This window comes from Cyanistes caeruleus, chromosome 8 (assembly GCF_971803275.1).
Source record: "Cyanistes caeruleus chromosome 8, bCyaCae1.hap1.1, whole genome shotgun sequence".
Taxonomy (NCBI): domain Eukaryota; kingdom Metazoa; phylum Chordata; class Aves; order Passeriformes; family Paridae; genus Cyanistes; species Cyanistes caeruleus.
Genome location: NC_141708.1, coordinates 25,389,389 through 25,401,913, shown reverse-complemented (window position 1 = coordinate 25,401,913; position 12,525 = coordinate 25,389,389). Strand labels below are relative to the sequence as shown.

Sequence of the window (12,525 nt, the reverse complement as noted above, 5' to 3'; positions counted from 1 at the left end):
ATATGGACTAACAATAAGCAGGATATGAGCAATTCATCCAGGACTAACAAGGTTCTGCACAGGATAGCTGCGGTATGCTAGAGGGGGTGATCAGGAAACAAACAGACACAGCATTTAAAGGAGCACAGCATGAGCTGAATGTCTTGTGCTGGTGGATATTAGACTGATATCTAAAAGTGCCTTGTGCATGGATAAACTCCTGACACATCCACAATGCCACTGGAAGGAGAAAGCATGGTCCAGCAGGTAAAGAGCAGACTACAGTACCTGTAAAAGGATAGCACTGCTCAGACTCAGGCTGCTGGGCAGATGAGTAAGGCTTTCTGCATTTGCTCTGGTCACCATCAAATCATCATAATTCCTTCCAGTCCTACTATAAGCAACCTTTGTAGATGTCTGGGCTTTTTACTTGCATGTAATACATTTTGTATAAAATGTGACTTTTATGTCTTTACATATGATTTCTTCCAAATAACTCTTGCTCTTATATCACACGGTTTTTGTAAATTAAGAATTTTATACAAATCCTTCATATCTAAGCGCTAACAGCAGAGCTTTCTGTCCAGACACATCTCTTGGTTTTGTTTTAGGTAATGTGATAAAGCCTGAAGGAACAGAAATAATAGAAAAATGTACTCACACACAGACCAGTTCAAAATGGAGACAGAACTGCAGTGAAAAATTACAGGTAAATACTGTAAACTACCATGATGGCTTACTAAGCAAAATCATAATTGCTCACAGTGGCAAGTTCTAAGACTAGCAGATGGAGAAGAAAATCTTAAAAGTGTTTTAAGTGAAAGGGGAAGATGTCTTCAAAATGTAAAGGAATTTGATTTTCAAAATTTTTTCAATAAATTCACCTGGGAGTAAACTCTGTGAAAAAAATTCTGAATAGTCTTCATTTATGCAAAGAACTGCCTGATACAAACTTGAAAAGCCTCTTTTTTTATGTTGCCATTTTTAGCTAACCCTGCACTGTCTGGGCTCTGTATCTGACCTGTTTGTGTCGATGAAACTGTTAACACACCACACCCGTTTCCCCTTTGTGCTCACGTGTTCTTTATTTTGTCTCATTTTAAATGTCTGCCATACCTGCTAAGAAAAATTGCTGCCTTCTATCTTCAGAATGTGCCAAATCTTTAGTATATAGCTTCCAGTTAAAAAGCAGTCAAGAAGGACAATGTATTGTAAAAGAATAAGAAAGCTCATTTCACATTAGCAATTAGCCTATTTACATTAATTATTCATCTGCCTCATTCTACAATTTCCCTGCTGTTCTTTTGTGCTTCCTTTCTCCTTGCAGTGTGTTACAGCTCACATTACCTCACTCTGATACTTTGCTCCTTTCCAAGAGGAGCCACGAGTCTAAAACATTTATTTTGTTTGCTAATAACCTGTCTGCTTAGACACTTTGGAACTCTAATGGCGTGAGAAAAATAATTCCAAAGCCTTCAAAAGAACTGATGGGCTGAAACAATCATTATGACCTAAGTGGAATGAATTAGTGTGTGATCATCTTATTTCTCAGAAAACAGAAAAAAACCCTCTCATTTCTTAAAAAAGAAGTTGAGAGCTGAATTGAAGCTGAGGAAGCATTTGGGTTCTGTTATGTTAAGGCTCTGGCTTAAGACAAAAACAATCAAGTACCAGAATCCACCACAGGACCTCAACACTTAACTCCAAATACTGTGTGATCTTTGAAAAATATTATCAGAACATCCAGTAAATTTTTGATCAGAATATGTTCAGGAAATATAGAAAAATAATGTTCCATCTCACGGGAAGTAAAGAGATTACCATGACTCTAATAACAGCTCTCATGCTTATATCCACCCATCTAAAGAATATATATAAAACTGCAAGGACAGACTGGTTCATGTTTGGTGCCGCATTAAAACCTCTTTGTGTAGGTTATAAAAACTACTGCTTTATAATAAAGTTACAATAGTGTTACTATTTAAATGCAATGGTACAAACCTATTTGTTTGAGCCTGTCCTCAGCCATTCAAGTTCTAGACAGACTTTCCAGCCTCACAGAGGGTTTGGCAATCCCTCTGTATAATACACCAGGGGGATCTCATTCATCCTGCAGCACCATGGTGACAGGAGTGTCATCATTCTGTGCCTCAATTCAGCAGGGAGGGAAAGCACAGAACTGAACAGCCTTGGAAACTTCTGTTCTCTGTGCAACCACAGGATGGGGACAGCAGAGGTGACAGCTGAGCATGCCTTCCCACTCAGGCCTGACTGCATTTCTCAACTCTTTTCCTAATGTAGGCTTATGTGATGAGAGTGCAATATGGTCTCCAAACTTATTCCATATCCTTTCTTCCTGCCAAGATTCCCAACAAAGGTAACACCCATTCCTACCAAAGTTTTCTGAGAAAACCACACCACTGGGGATTGTGATTGATACTAATTGACTGTGGCATTACTTGTTTTGCACAAAATCAACCAGGTGGCAATATCTGGCAGCCTGTGTTGACCTGGGTGTATCCCTGCAGCAGCCACAAGCCACAAAGCCTACAGATATTTGAATTGCTGATCACAATTGTGTTCATCCTCTCTGAGAACTGACTAGCAGAGAACAGAGAATTCTAACTTTCTAATAAAGGAAGTAAGACATAATCTCTTCTAAATCATCTCAAAAATATCTTTTTAAGACTTTCCCAGACAAGGGTTCAAAATAAATTTTGATATTCTGTAACACTTTTTTTTAATCTCACTTTCCCTTCTTCATTACTTGTATAAATTAGAGAACTGGACCTGTCCTGCAAATGTGTGCAACAGATACACTGATATTCACAATTTCCATTTGAGTCAGGAATTTGTCAGGAATTCTCTGATTCCATTCCAGATGTTTCCCAGACACAGAACATTTTAGATACCAAGACGTGCATATAGCTGGTTTTTTGCATTCTTTAAGTCCTGTGGAACACAGTGAAAAGCTCTCAATGAATTCAGGAGATTTTTAACAAACTTTGTATCTTTTTTACCATCAGCTAAAACTCTAGAAAAGGAAAAAAATCCCAGACCCCTAGGGCTCACTTTCTCAAATAGATTTAGAACCTAGATAATGATAAAGCAGTGAATTAGAAAACTGATCATTAATATCAAGAAGGGTGTACTTCTGATGGATTTACAACACTTGATTTACATCTTTCTAAAAGCATTTATTGAAAAACTGGAAGGTTCCTCTTCAAGAGCAGAAGAAAAAGCATGTTTTTGTGCTCAAAGCAGCAAACTTTATTCCTTGTTAGATATTTTTCAAACAGACCACTGCCATTTCTGTATCCTTTTAAAAAATATTACAATACAAGCTATATGTTATATTTCCCACAGTTCTGCTGTATGAATATGCCCAGTGCCCTCATTGCTGTTCAAGGACTCATAATTAATAGACTTTCAGAAATACTTCCTTTGCTGAGAACACTTGATTTGCAGAACCATTATCACTCTTTTGGTGTGTGAGACTTTCCTCTTGAAAACAAGTTTCTTCCTGAAAACGGCATTAGCCATCTGAGGATAAACCTTGATCTATAAACATTTGCAACACATTCCTGTTAAACTGAAAATTTTCTTCCCTGGCTCCCCTGACCTCAGAGATTATTCAGCTCCTGCATCTCTTAGAATTCTTTCAATCAGCTCTGATCAGCTCCCCACTCCCTTAACTCCCTTAACTGCACCACCACTCTGACTTCCCCTGCTGGAATGGGTCTCCACAATAGCAGCCATGCTGCTGCAATTACATTTTAAAGGTACAGCCTTCAGGGCAACTACCTCATGTTTCCAGATCTGTGATATCAGCCTCTGAACTTTCCTTTCAACCTGAAGGCAAGTGGAGATCTGATAGTGCTGCAGCAGATGCACACAGCCACCCACAGACAGGCAATAAATAAGTTCTGTACTATGCTCACTGCACACCTGAGAGATCCCTGTTATATTGTGTATAAACAGCAACAACCATAAAACATCGCTCTCAACTAAAGCTGAAAATTTTTTAAAGCTGGAAATATTTTGAGAGCAACACCCTCTACAAAGTCCAGCACTCCCATATTCTGAATGGAAAATAACCAAATGCAGAACAGAGTACATGAGGGTGAACAATCTAATATCTGAAGTTAAAAATATCAAAACTTTCAAAATTAACAGCTGACAAACTAATTGTAATGGGAAAAAAAAAATGCTGAAACAGATTGCAAGCACAAGAGAAAGGCTAAAGGACAAATGAAAGAGCAAACATGGAAACAATACACATTTCAGCCACCAGCAACTTATTGTTAAATACTTAGGGGAGGAAGGGTCTTTAGTTTTGTTGCCATATGGAATTCTATCCCAAGTGTCTTATGCCTGCAATTAACTGAAAACTATGATTTGCTAATATCTGTGATAGCTTGGCAAAACTCTTCAACAAATAGGGAAGAGTGATAACTTTCCCTTTACTCAGCATGGGTCCCAATCCAGTTCAAAGCTAAACTTGGCAGAAACATGGAATGTGTCCTCCTTTCCAGCCTATTTGAGAGACAGCTCTCCAATCCTAAACACCAGCTTACCTCCCTGCTTCCAAAGCATATCAGCAATTGGGATCTTGGCAAAGAATGCTCTTAATTCAAGTTACCAAAAACCTTTCATACAACTTGATACAACATTAGGATGCCCATATAAGTTTGATTTATATGCTTATACTCATCAATTAGCAGGTAGGAAATCAGAATACAATTATTAACTTTCTGGTTATCAGATTGTACAGAATTCACCTTTAATTTAGACCAATTTCCTAGTTTTCATAGTCAAAAAAAAAATGAATATTTCTTTTCACTCAAACCTAAGGCAACTATTAGACAATACAAAAAAAATAAACACTGATTATATTAAATCCCAAGATAGGCCCGGTGACACCTTAATCACTGGCTCTGATTCTTCTTTGTTTTAACAGTTTGAGAACTGAGTATAATTGCACTGCAGCCATAAAGTGGGCATAAGCTATTTTAAAAAAAGGTTCATTGCTTCACAACCCAAATGAAGTGAAGATCATATTATAATTTTATTATTTAGGGCAAGATTAAAGTTGGGTTTAATTTATAAAAAACATTTGAAAATAGGCATGTAATATTTTTCTTTGCAAACTTAAAAAACATCATTCTAGATTGGAAGGGCAAATGAACTGGGTTTTGGCAGGGATCTATTATTCCAACAGAGCAAAAATAACTGAATTTATATCCAGAATTCAGCTGTATGTTACAGTTTGTATCTTTAACATGTCATTTTTTTAAATGAAGGAAACAGGAAAGCCTATTTCAAATGAGGTAAAAACATCTGCTGGAATTTAGATAACTGATGATAATTTCAAGAGACAAATAGAGATGGATGAAGTTGAAGCTGATATTCATTTAAGAAGTAACTTTTTGTGAATAAAGAAAGATATTTTCTGATTTGAAAGACTTTTTGTTACTACGGATTTTGCTACCCTGCTTCAAATGAAACATTTTGTAGTGATTCTTCAAATGAAGACAAAAGGAAAACTTCAGGTACATTAAGCAGGCCGTATGTTACCCTGTTTCATGTACCATGAAAATGCCTCAGACAATCTGTATTTTTAAATGGAAGCCAGGTTGGTTTGATGACTTAAAGTGGAAAATAAGCCAAATATATGAGCATAAAGACATTCGCATTATTATTTGTACTTTGCTACTTTAGCTACATACATCTGTCTCAAGGCTCCATCTCTGTATAACTAGAATGAGTTATATATCCATACTACAGTTTGAAGACAGTGAATCAGATAATTCTTAACTTCAGCAGAAAAGCTGAACTGCCTGACAGTCAGAGCAGGCAAGCCAAGCTCTACTGACCCTGGTAAAAACATGTAATTCTGTAATAAACTGGTATCTACTTTTTCAGTACTGCTGCAATAGCACTCTTAGACCATCGCATTCAAAAAACCCTTAACGTGAGGCAGAATATTAAGCTGCCATTTTATGGTCCAAAACTGAGATATAAGAAAATACAGAAGTTGCTCAAGGATGTGAAGGACCTGATTATTGCTGTTGTGAGAGGTGCTTGAGGTGCCCCAGTGGCTCAAGTTGTCAGCTGTAATTCTAGGCTTTGCAGAATGGCTTTCATTTGTGCTGCAATTTTCTTATACAAGTCAAATGTATTCTGCTATAATTTTGTTCATAGACAAAAATCATTAAAAATCATACATAATTTCCTGGTTCCCTGAATAAAATACAAAATAACAGGAGGGCCAGGAGTCAGACTCGATAATCCTTGTGGGTCTCTTCTAACTCAGCATAATCTGTGATTCTGTTTGGTTTTCCTCAGAGTTTGTGTCCATTACAAGCTGTAACACAGACACCAGATAACCATACCAAACACTAATTACTGCACCTGTAATAACCTCTTTGGATTCCACCATTGCAGAAGAGTTACAAGGCAGCTGAGTTGTTCACAATTTACAATTGTAACAATTAATCTGATCAGACCTGCAGAAGCCATAACTCATGCAGCAAATAGGTACTAAAGCAGCACTCTCAGGGGTCCCTGCAAAGAAAACCACGGAGCTTTAGGCTTGGAGTGTATCTTAACTATCTTTGTCAGGCTCTTTGAGTGAGAGAAGGAAACATTAGGCATTTTGCTCACTTTTATAAGTCATTACATTCAGTTTCACAAGATATGAAGAGCAAGACCTGAGAAATTAAAGAGTTATCATGAATGTCTCAGTTCTTTCAGAGATTAACAGGGTAATCCAAAAGCCACCCAAATTAGTATAAAGATTGCACAGGCATTGGCTCAAGCCCAGATACCTCCTTCACTTTAAGCATAAATTATGTTCATAACTTCTCACAGCAATTTGATTTATCACAAATTTATCACAGCATGGAAACTCCCCACACAGGGAAAACGTTTATCATTGGATCGTATTGAAAGATCCTGGTTGGAAGAACTTTTGGCAAATACCCACAAATGAAATTTTAATGTTTGTCTCTCAGAAAGCAACCATACCAAATTTCTTCTCTAAGAAAACAAACAACACTGTCTGCATCATTGCTCATACGAAATGAAAGTATTTAGCATTTACAAGCTATATATGACTGACTTCAGTGTCTTTGACTAATTAAGCCAAAGAAAATAGCAGCTTGTTGATGTCTTCTAACACATGAGGATTTGTGTATCATAAACAGAAATATGAAATATATGAAACACTAAACTTATTCAGAAATCTTCCTTCAGAACTTCAGAACGCCCACACATCTTCATCTTAGGCTTAGAGACTCATGAATCAGATCAGGGTCAGCTTAGTGAACAAAGAAATAGACTCATCAAAAGCAGAAATGGAAAAAAAATTGAGATTTAACTTTAAAGTCATTCTAGTCCCTCAATTATGTCAGCTGTTAAGCCTTTTTTTTTATGTCTAAGAATACTGAACACAAAGATCATTGCTAATACCTAGAAAAATGTCTTACCTGTGAATTTGATAACAAAGATTCAGCTGCATAGCAAATGCTACGCAAAAAAAGCAAAAGTGTCAGAGATGGGACTCATATCACCAAAGTTTTTTACAGGAAAATTGCCAAAAATTATACACCATCAATTATTTTTCAGGAAAAAAAAATGTTTGCAAAAGAAAGCAAGAAATAAAAAATGCTGCCCTGATTTATAAATTATAACAAAGATTAAAAATATATGAGTTCAAGTCATTCTTGCAAATCAGGTAAATCAAAAACTTGAGTGGCAGTCATCCACATACCATATCTCTGCACTATTTGCCACTAAATTTTGGAGTACTTCTCACCCTATCTTGCTCTCAGTACTCATGGGTAGGTTACCATTTTACAGCAAGTATATTTTGGTTGAAATATTCCTGAAAAAAACTTTGTTGATATGAGTCCCAAATTAACCTACTCAATTAGTAAAAAGAAAATGGGAAAATAATATGCTAAGAGTAGAAAAAATGCAAAAGTCTTTTTTTAACAGGATTGTTTGACCATGACAGTAGGCTTTGCTTTTTGAGGTGAAAGCTGGCAAGTTTAATTTCCCAAGCAGATGCTCGCAGTTATTTTCAGAGTTAAGCTTTCTGTTATACACGAAATGAGGGATCAGGGAATTACCATGGAACCACTGAGCAATCCTGTTGGTGTTCCTCTCAAAGCCAGCCCGCCGAGGGATCTGCTCCTCCTTGAACCAGCGAATGATGATGTCTCGGGAGAAGGGCCGAGAAGGGCGCTCCCAGATGTTACTGAACGGAAAGACAGAGCATCAGCAGCGTATGAAAGCAAGGGACAATATAAATATTTATCTTTTCCTACATATTTACAAAACCCACAGCTGAAAAATGGTCAGCATAACTTCTGTTCAGTACAACTCGCTGGAAAACTTTAACTTTTTAAAATTTGTTAAAATTACTGTGTTTTTTTACAGAAATCATAGCGGTGTGATTTTTACATTTGCAATAGCACTGTAAACATTTCCTTACTGAACTTAAACTGAAAAACAATTTATCACAATGGGTGTTTCAGTCAGCTTTCCTTTTCCACCTCATTTTTATTCCAATATAAATATTGACAAGAAATTATTTTTTCCTGAGTATATTCCTTTCTACTGGCAAAAAACTGTAAATCAGTATCATCTATAATACACGGTGTCTCCAAACAGAAACCACTAAGCACAATAGAGGGAATGTTTTGTTTAAACTTTAATGTTTCCTTTGTATTCTCTACTTGACAGCTTGCCTTACACCTTCTTCTACTTTCTATGTGTTTTAGCTAGTAGGAATAATCTTCCAGTTTGGATTCTTCTCCTCTACTGCAATTAATTGTGCTCCCAAAATAGTCAAATGAAAGATTAATAAATACCAAAGACACTTAGTTTTGCCTGAAAAAAAGCCACAAAAAACTAAAAGCCTCTGAAATGTAGGACAGCTCTCTAAAAAAAAAAAAAAAAAAAAAAAAGCTGTTAAGCAGCAGGCAGTTTTAGACTTGAGGCTTAAGACTTGCCTAATAATTTGTCCATTTGACTTCCCTATATCACAGCCTCGCACACTGATCTCATACTGTCTTTTCAAGGAGTCATCTCTGTGTGAATCCTAAGAAATCTGCCTGAAGATAAATGGCATTTAGTTTGCATTAAATCTGTTTTTCTATTCCTTTAAACATCCTTTTTTCTGATCACCAGGAAACAGCAAGACTGAGGACTCCCAAAACCTGAAGAATAGCTTGTTGCGACAGTGGGGATTGGAGAGGAGCGACCCAAGAGAAAACTGTTTCAAAACCGCTTCAGCACAAACCAACCTGGACGCTGCAGGAGACAGCAAAGGGGTCGCACTGTTGTTGTTCACTTTGATCTCCTGATCATTGCCCAGGTTTGTCCCCTGGAACAAATGACTCAGGCCAGCCACTCTTCCCTTCTGGATGGCGCGCAGGGACTGCCGTCGGTATTCGTCCCGCGCCCTGCGCGCTTTGTGGCTCCTCTCCTCGTCAGCAGCCTTGGAGCGGCGCACTGGACGGAGTGGACAGGAGGAGAGATTTAGAAAGACAAACAGCCACCTGCCCCTCTGCTTACAGAGCAGATTAATGCTTGTATTCCTATATGAGCTGATTTTAAGAATGTATAAATTGCGACACGTTACTGAAGGCAGATAACTGGATGACTTCCCTGACGCTTCAAACACAGGCCCACCTCTAGAAGAAGCCTCAAATTATCAATGATCTGACCACTACTGGCAATAACTGAGCCTCTACATATTGTGATTAAATCTGACACTTCTTTTGGCTGTAGTAAGAGACATTCTGCTTGGGGACATCTTTTCTCCTGGAAGTGCACCAAGTTCTATGTTTCAAGAAGGGATGTTAATTACTGCTTAAAATTAAGTATGTGTCCAACAGTGTTCTTTTCCACTATGAACATAACTAGAATTGAAGGTTCAACTCCCAAAATTTACCATTGTAAAAACTGGCATGTAGGTTGCACTTTGTCAGTGCTGTTTCCTTTCTGAAAGGCATATGCTATTTTTGTCATTGTACTTATAGTCACAGATATCTCCAATTTGAAATTCACAGTCTAAAAATGGTTTCAGTAAAAATGGATAAATTAATAGCCATTGGAAAGGGCGTGTTGATGCAATTGTTGGGGTTACCTCACACTTTAGTCTTTGAAATCTTATATGGAGAACCAGAATTTGTACTGGAAGACAGAATACACACCTAAAAGTGGCACTGACCAGGGAGTTACCCATTTCTGTAACCTGAAATGGGACTGCTGCTCTGGCCAGGGCAGCTCAGGCATCTGTCACTAAAGCTTCTTCATTTTAAAATTAATGTTCCAACAATCCTGTCTTTGACATGGTATAACTTAAATGCACTGAGAATTCTACTGCAAATATTCATCATCTATCAGCTCTTTTCTGGTGCCTTAGGCCCCATTTGGATGATTTTTTTGAGTCACAAATAACTGCAGGCAGGCAAATTATTCCAGTGCAAAACAAACCTTTAACATGCAGTGAAGCAAATATTAAAGAAGCTAGCTATGGCCTCCAGTAGCAATTATCAATCCTGCCATGACCATCCTGGCTTAGATCATACCCGGTCCATAAAGGGAACACTCCATTTCCTACTCCCTGTCACTGTACCTGTGACTAGCAATGCATGATATAATACCAGACAACTTCATTTTATTTGTCTTCTTGCTTGCCTCTGGTTTACAATCCCAGTTAAAAGCAAGCAGAAGTATAACTGGATTTAACTTCCAAATTCTAAGAAGGTTTAATGGAATCAAGAAATAAAAACACTCAAAGCCAAATGAAATTAAATAAAACCTTGTGGGCAAATGAGGGAAATGGAAAATACCTTTAAGCTTAGAATTATATAATATTATCATAAGCAGAAAGATATGCAGGACTAAAAGCTCATCAAGATAGCATAATAAACGAGTCATAGATGCTTCATATGCATACAACTGGCAGGATTTCAGTTTCACTTAACCACATACCCTGCAGTTTTGGCTAAACACAATAATAAACAAATGCACAGCACAGGAAACATAAATAATATACTTCACTATTTATCTTACAGATTATTATTTTTAAGGGTAGATAATATCATTTACATATACTGCTTCAATAGCTCCAGTATTTCTGTGATTTATCCCTTATAAAGCCACTCAGTAATGGTCACTTTTAAAGATGAACTTTTTGCTTGCAGCACTATGAGAGACTGCAAGGAAGATGACTGATGCAACTTTGCAAGACATCTAGAAACCCTCAACTGTTTGTCACCATCACAATATTCAGATTGAGGGTGGGCTGCCTGGAGCTTTCTGAGACTCTTTTCTACCGATGATTGGCTGCCTGGAAATGAGAAAGGCAAGGTATCTTCATGCCCCACTTTCCTCAATAATTGGCAGTCTTTTCAATAGATATTCCTATTGTATTTTTGCTAGCCAAATCCGGTACAAATCTGTACCATCAGAAGTCAGTGACCCAGACTACATTTTCCCAAACTTTAGTACTTCTTATCACAGAAGTATGAGGTGAGGTTGCATAGTTTGCAGTCGTTAATATCAATATTCAGAAGATCTTTTGGAAGTATGACATGCAGCACTCCCTATGCATACATACACATGTATGTATATGTGTTTACATTTATGTACATACCCATATGCATGTATATGTGTCTGTGTATACACAAGGATAGGGAAAGCTGCATACAGAGATTGTATATACAGAATCATCTCTTTCTCATTAGGAAGAATTTTTATTGAAATTTCCCAGTGGAAGTATCTGAATTGTCCATTCATGTATCATTGACCATAGGGATGCATGGGATCTCTTAATCCATTTTTTCTCATTGCTGGACCCCTGATTTTCTCCCTATCTCCCTCCACGTAGTTAATCCCAAAAACATCTTTCTCTTTCCTCTACCTTTAGAAGTTGTCTAGTACAGCTTCAACTGGGGACCTGTGTTTCTAGGTGATCCTAAGTTTCTTTTAATCTCTGATTGGTCAAGGAGCTTTTTGAGCAAATAATCAAAGTCACTGGCATCAATAACCATGTTTGGTGTCTGGAAATAGTACTGGGGAAAAAGCCATCACAGTCAGGAATCTACATAAAGGTTTTTCACTATAGCCCAGACAAAATGATATTTACCACATGAACCATCCTCCCATAATGACACTTCCCACAAATTTATCTATCTTGAGAAAGTCACTCGAAGTCTGAAGGTAAATCTGGATGTATTTTTGTAGAAGGTTTTTCTTACAATAGAATTTCATGACTATTCATGTTTCTCTGTATGGCTTTCAACCATCTCACTAGGAGGGAGAACTTTATATCTGGATCAAGTCTAGCACAAATATTTTAAAATAGAAGAAGCCAAAATTCTACGTTCCTTGTATTTCAAGACACATCGTAATCTTTCTGGTAACAAGAAAGAAAAAGTTGTCAGGACTTCTAGTACTGAGTTAAGTAGAAACAGATTATTTTTCTTAGCTGGCTGTCCTTCTACAGTAAATTTACTTCTGGCATGA

At 37.3% G+C, this 12,525-nt stretch overlaps 1 protein-coding gene and 1 long non-coding RNA gene across 5 annotated transcripts in view; one reads left to right on the top strand and one right to left on the bottom strand.

Moving 5' to 3' along the window:
- Positions 1 to 12,525, bottom strand: part of SH2D4B (SH2 domain containing 4B) — a 46,124-nt gene that overhangs the window by 15,234 nt on the left and 18,365 nt on the right. For both annotated transcript variants that reach the window (XM_023929301.2, XM_086899835.1), the window contains exons 5-6: positions 9,294 to 9,501; positions 8,115 to 8,242 (exon numbers count right to left, since the gene is read on the bottom strand). In XM_023929301.2, the coding sequence (XP_023785069.2) occupies positions 8,115 to 8,242; positions 9,294 to 9,501 (336 nt within the window). The remainder of the gene's footprint in view (positions 1 to 8,114; positions 8,243 to 9,293; positions 9,502 to 12,525) is intronic.
- Positions 1 to 12,525, top strand: part of LOC111931003 (uncharacterized) — a 39,298-nt gene that overhangs the window by 24,126 nt on the left and 2,647 nt on the right. The window contains exons 5-7 of one of the 3 annotated variants that reach the window (XR_015289818.1): positions 591 to 688; positions 9,178 to 9,872; positions 11,202 to 11,367. This is a non-coding gene — a long non-coding RNA (uncharacterized LOC111931003). Of the gene's footprint in view, positions 1 to 590; positions 875 to 9,177; positions 10,101 to 11,201; positions 11,368 to 12,525 lie in introns of those variants that run through there. The other 2 variants (XR_002865393.2, XR_015289820.1) reach the window with 2 other exon arrangements.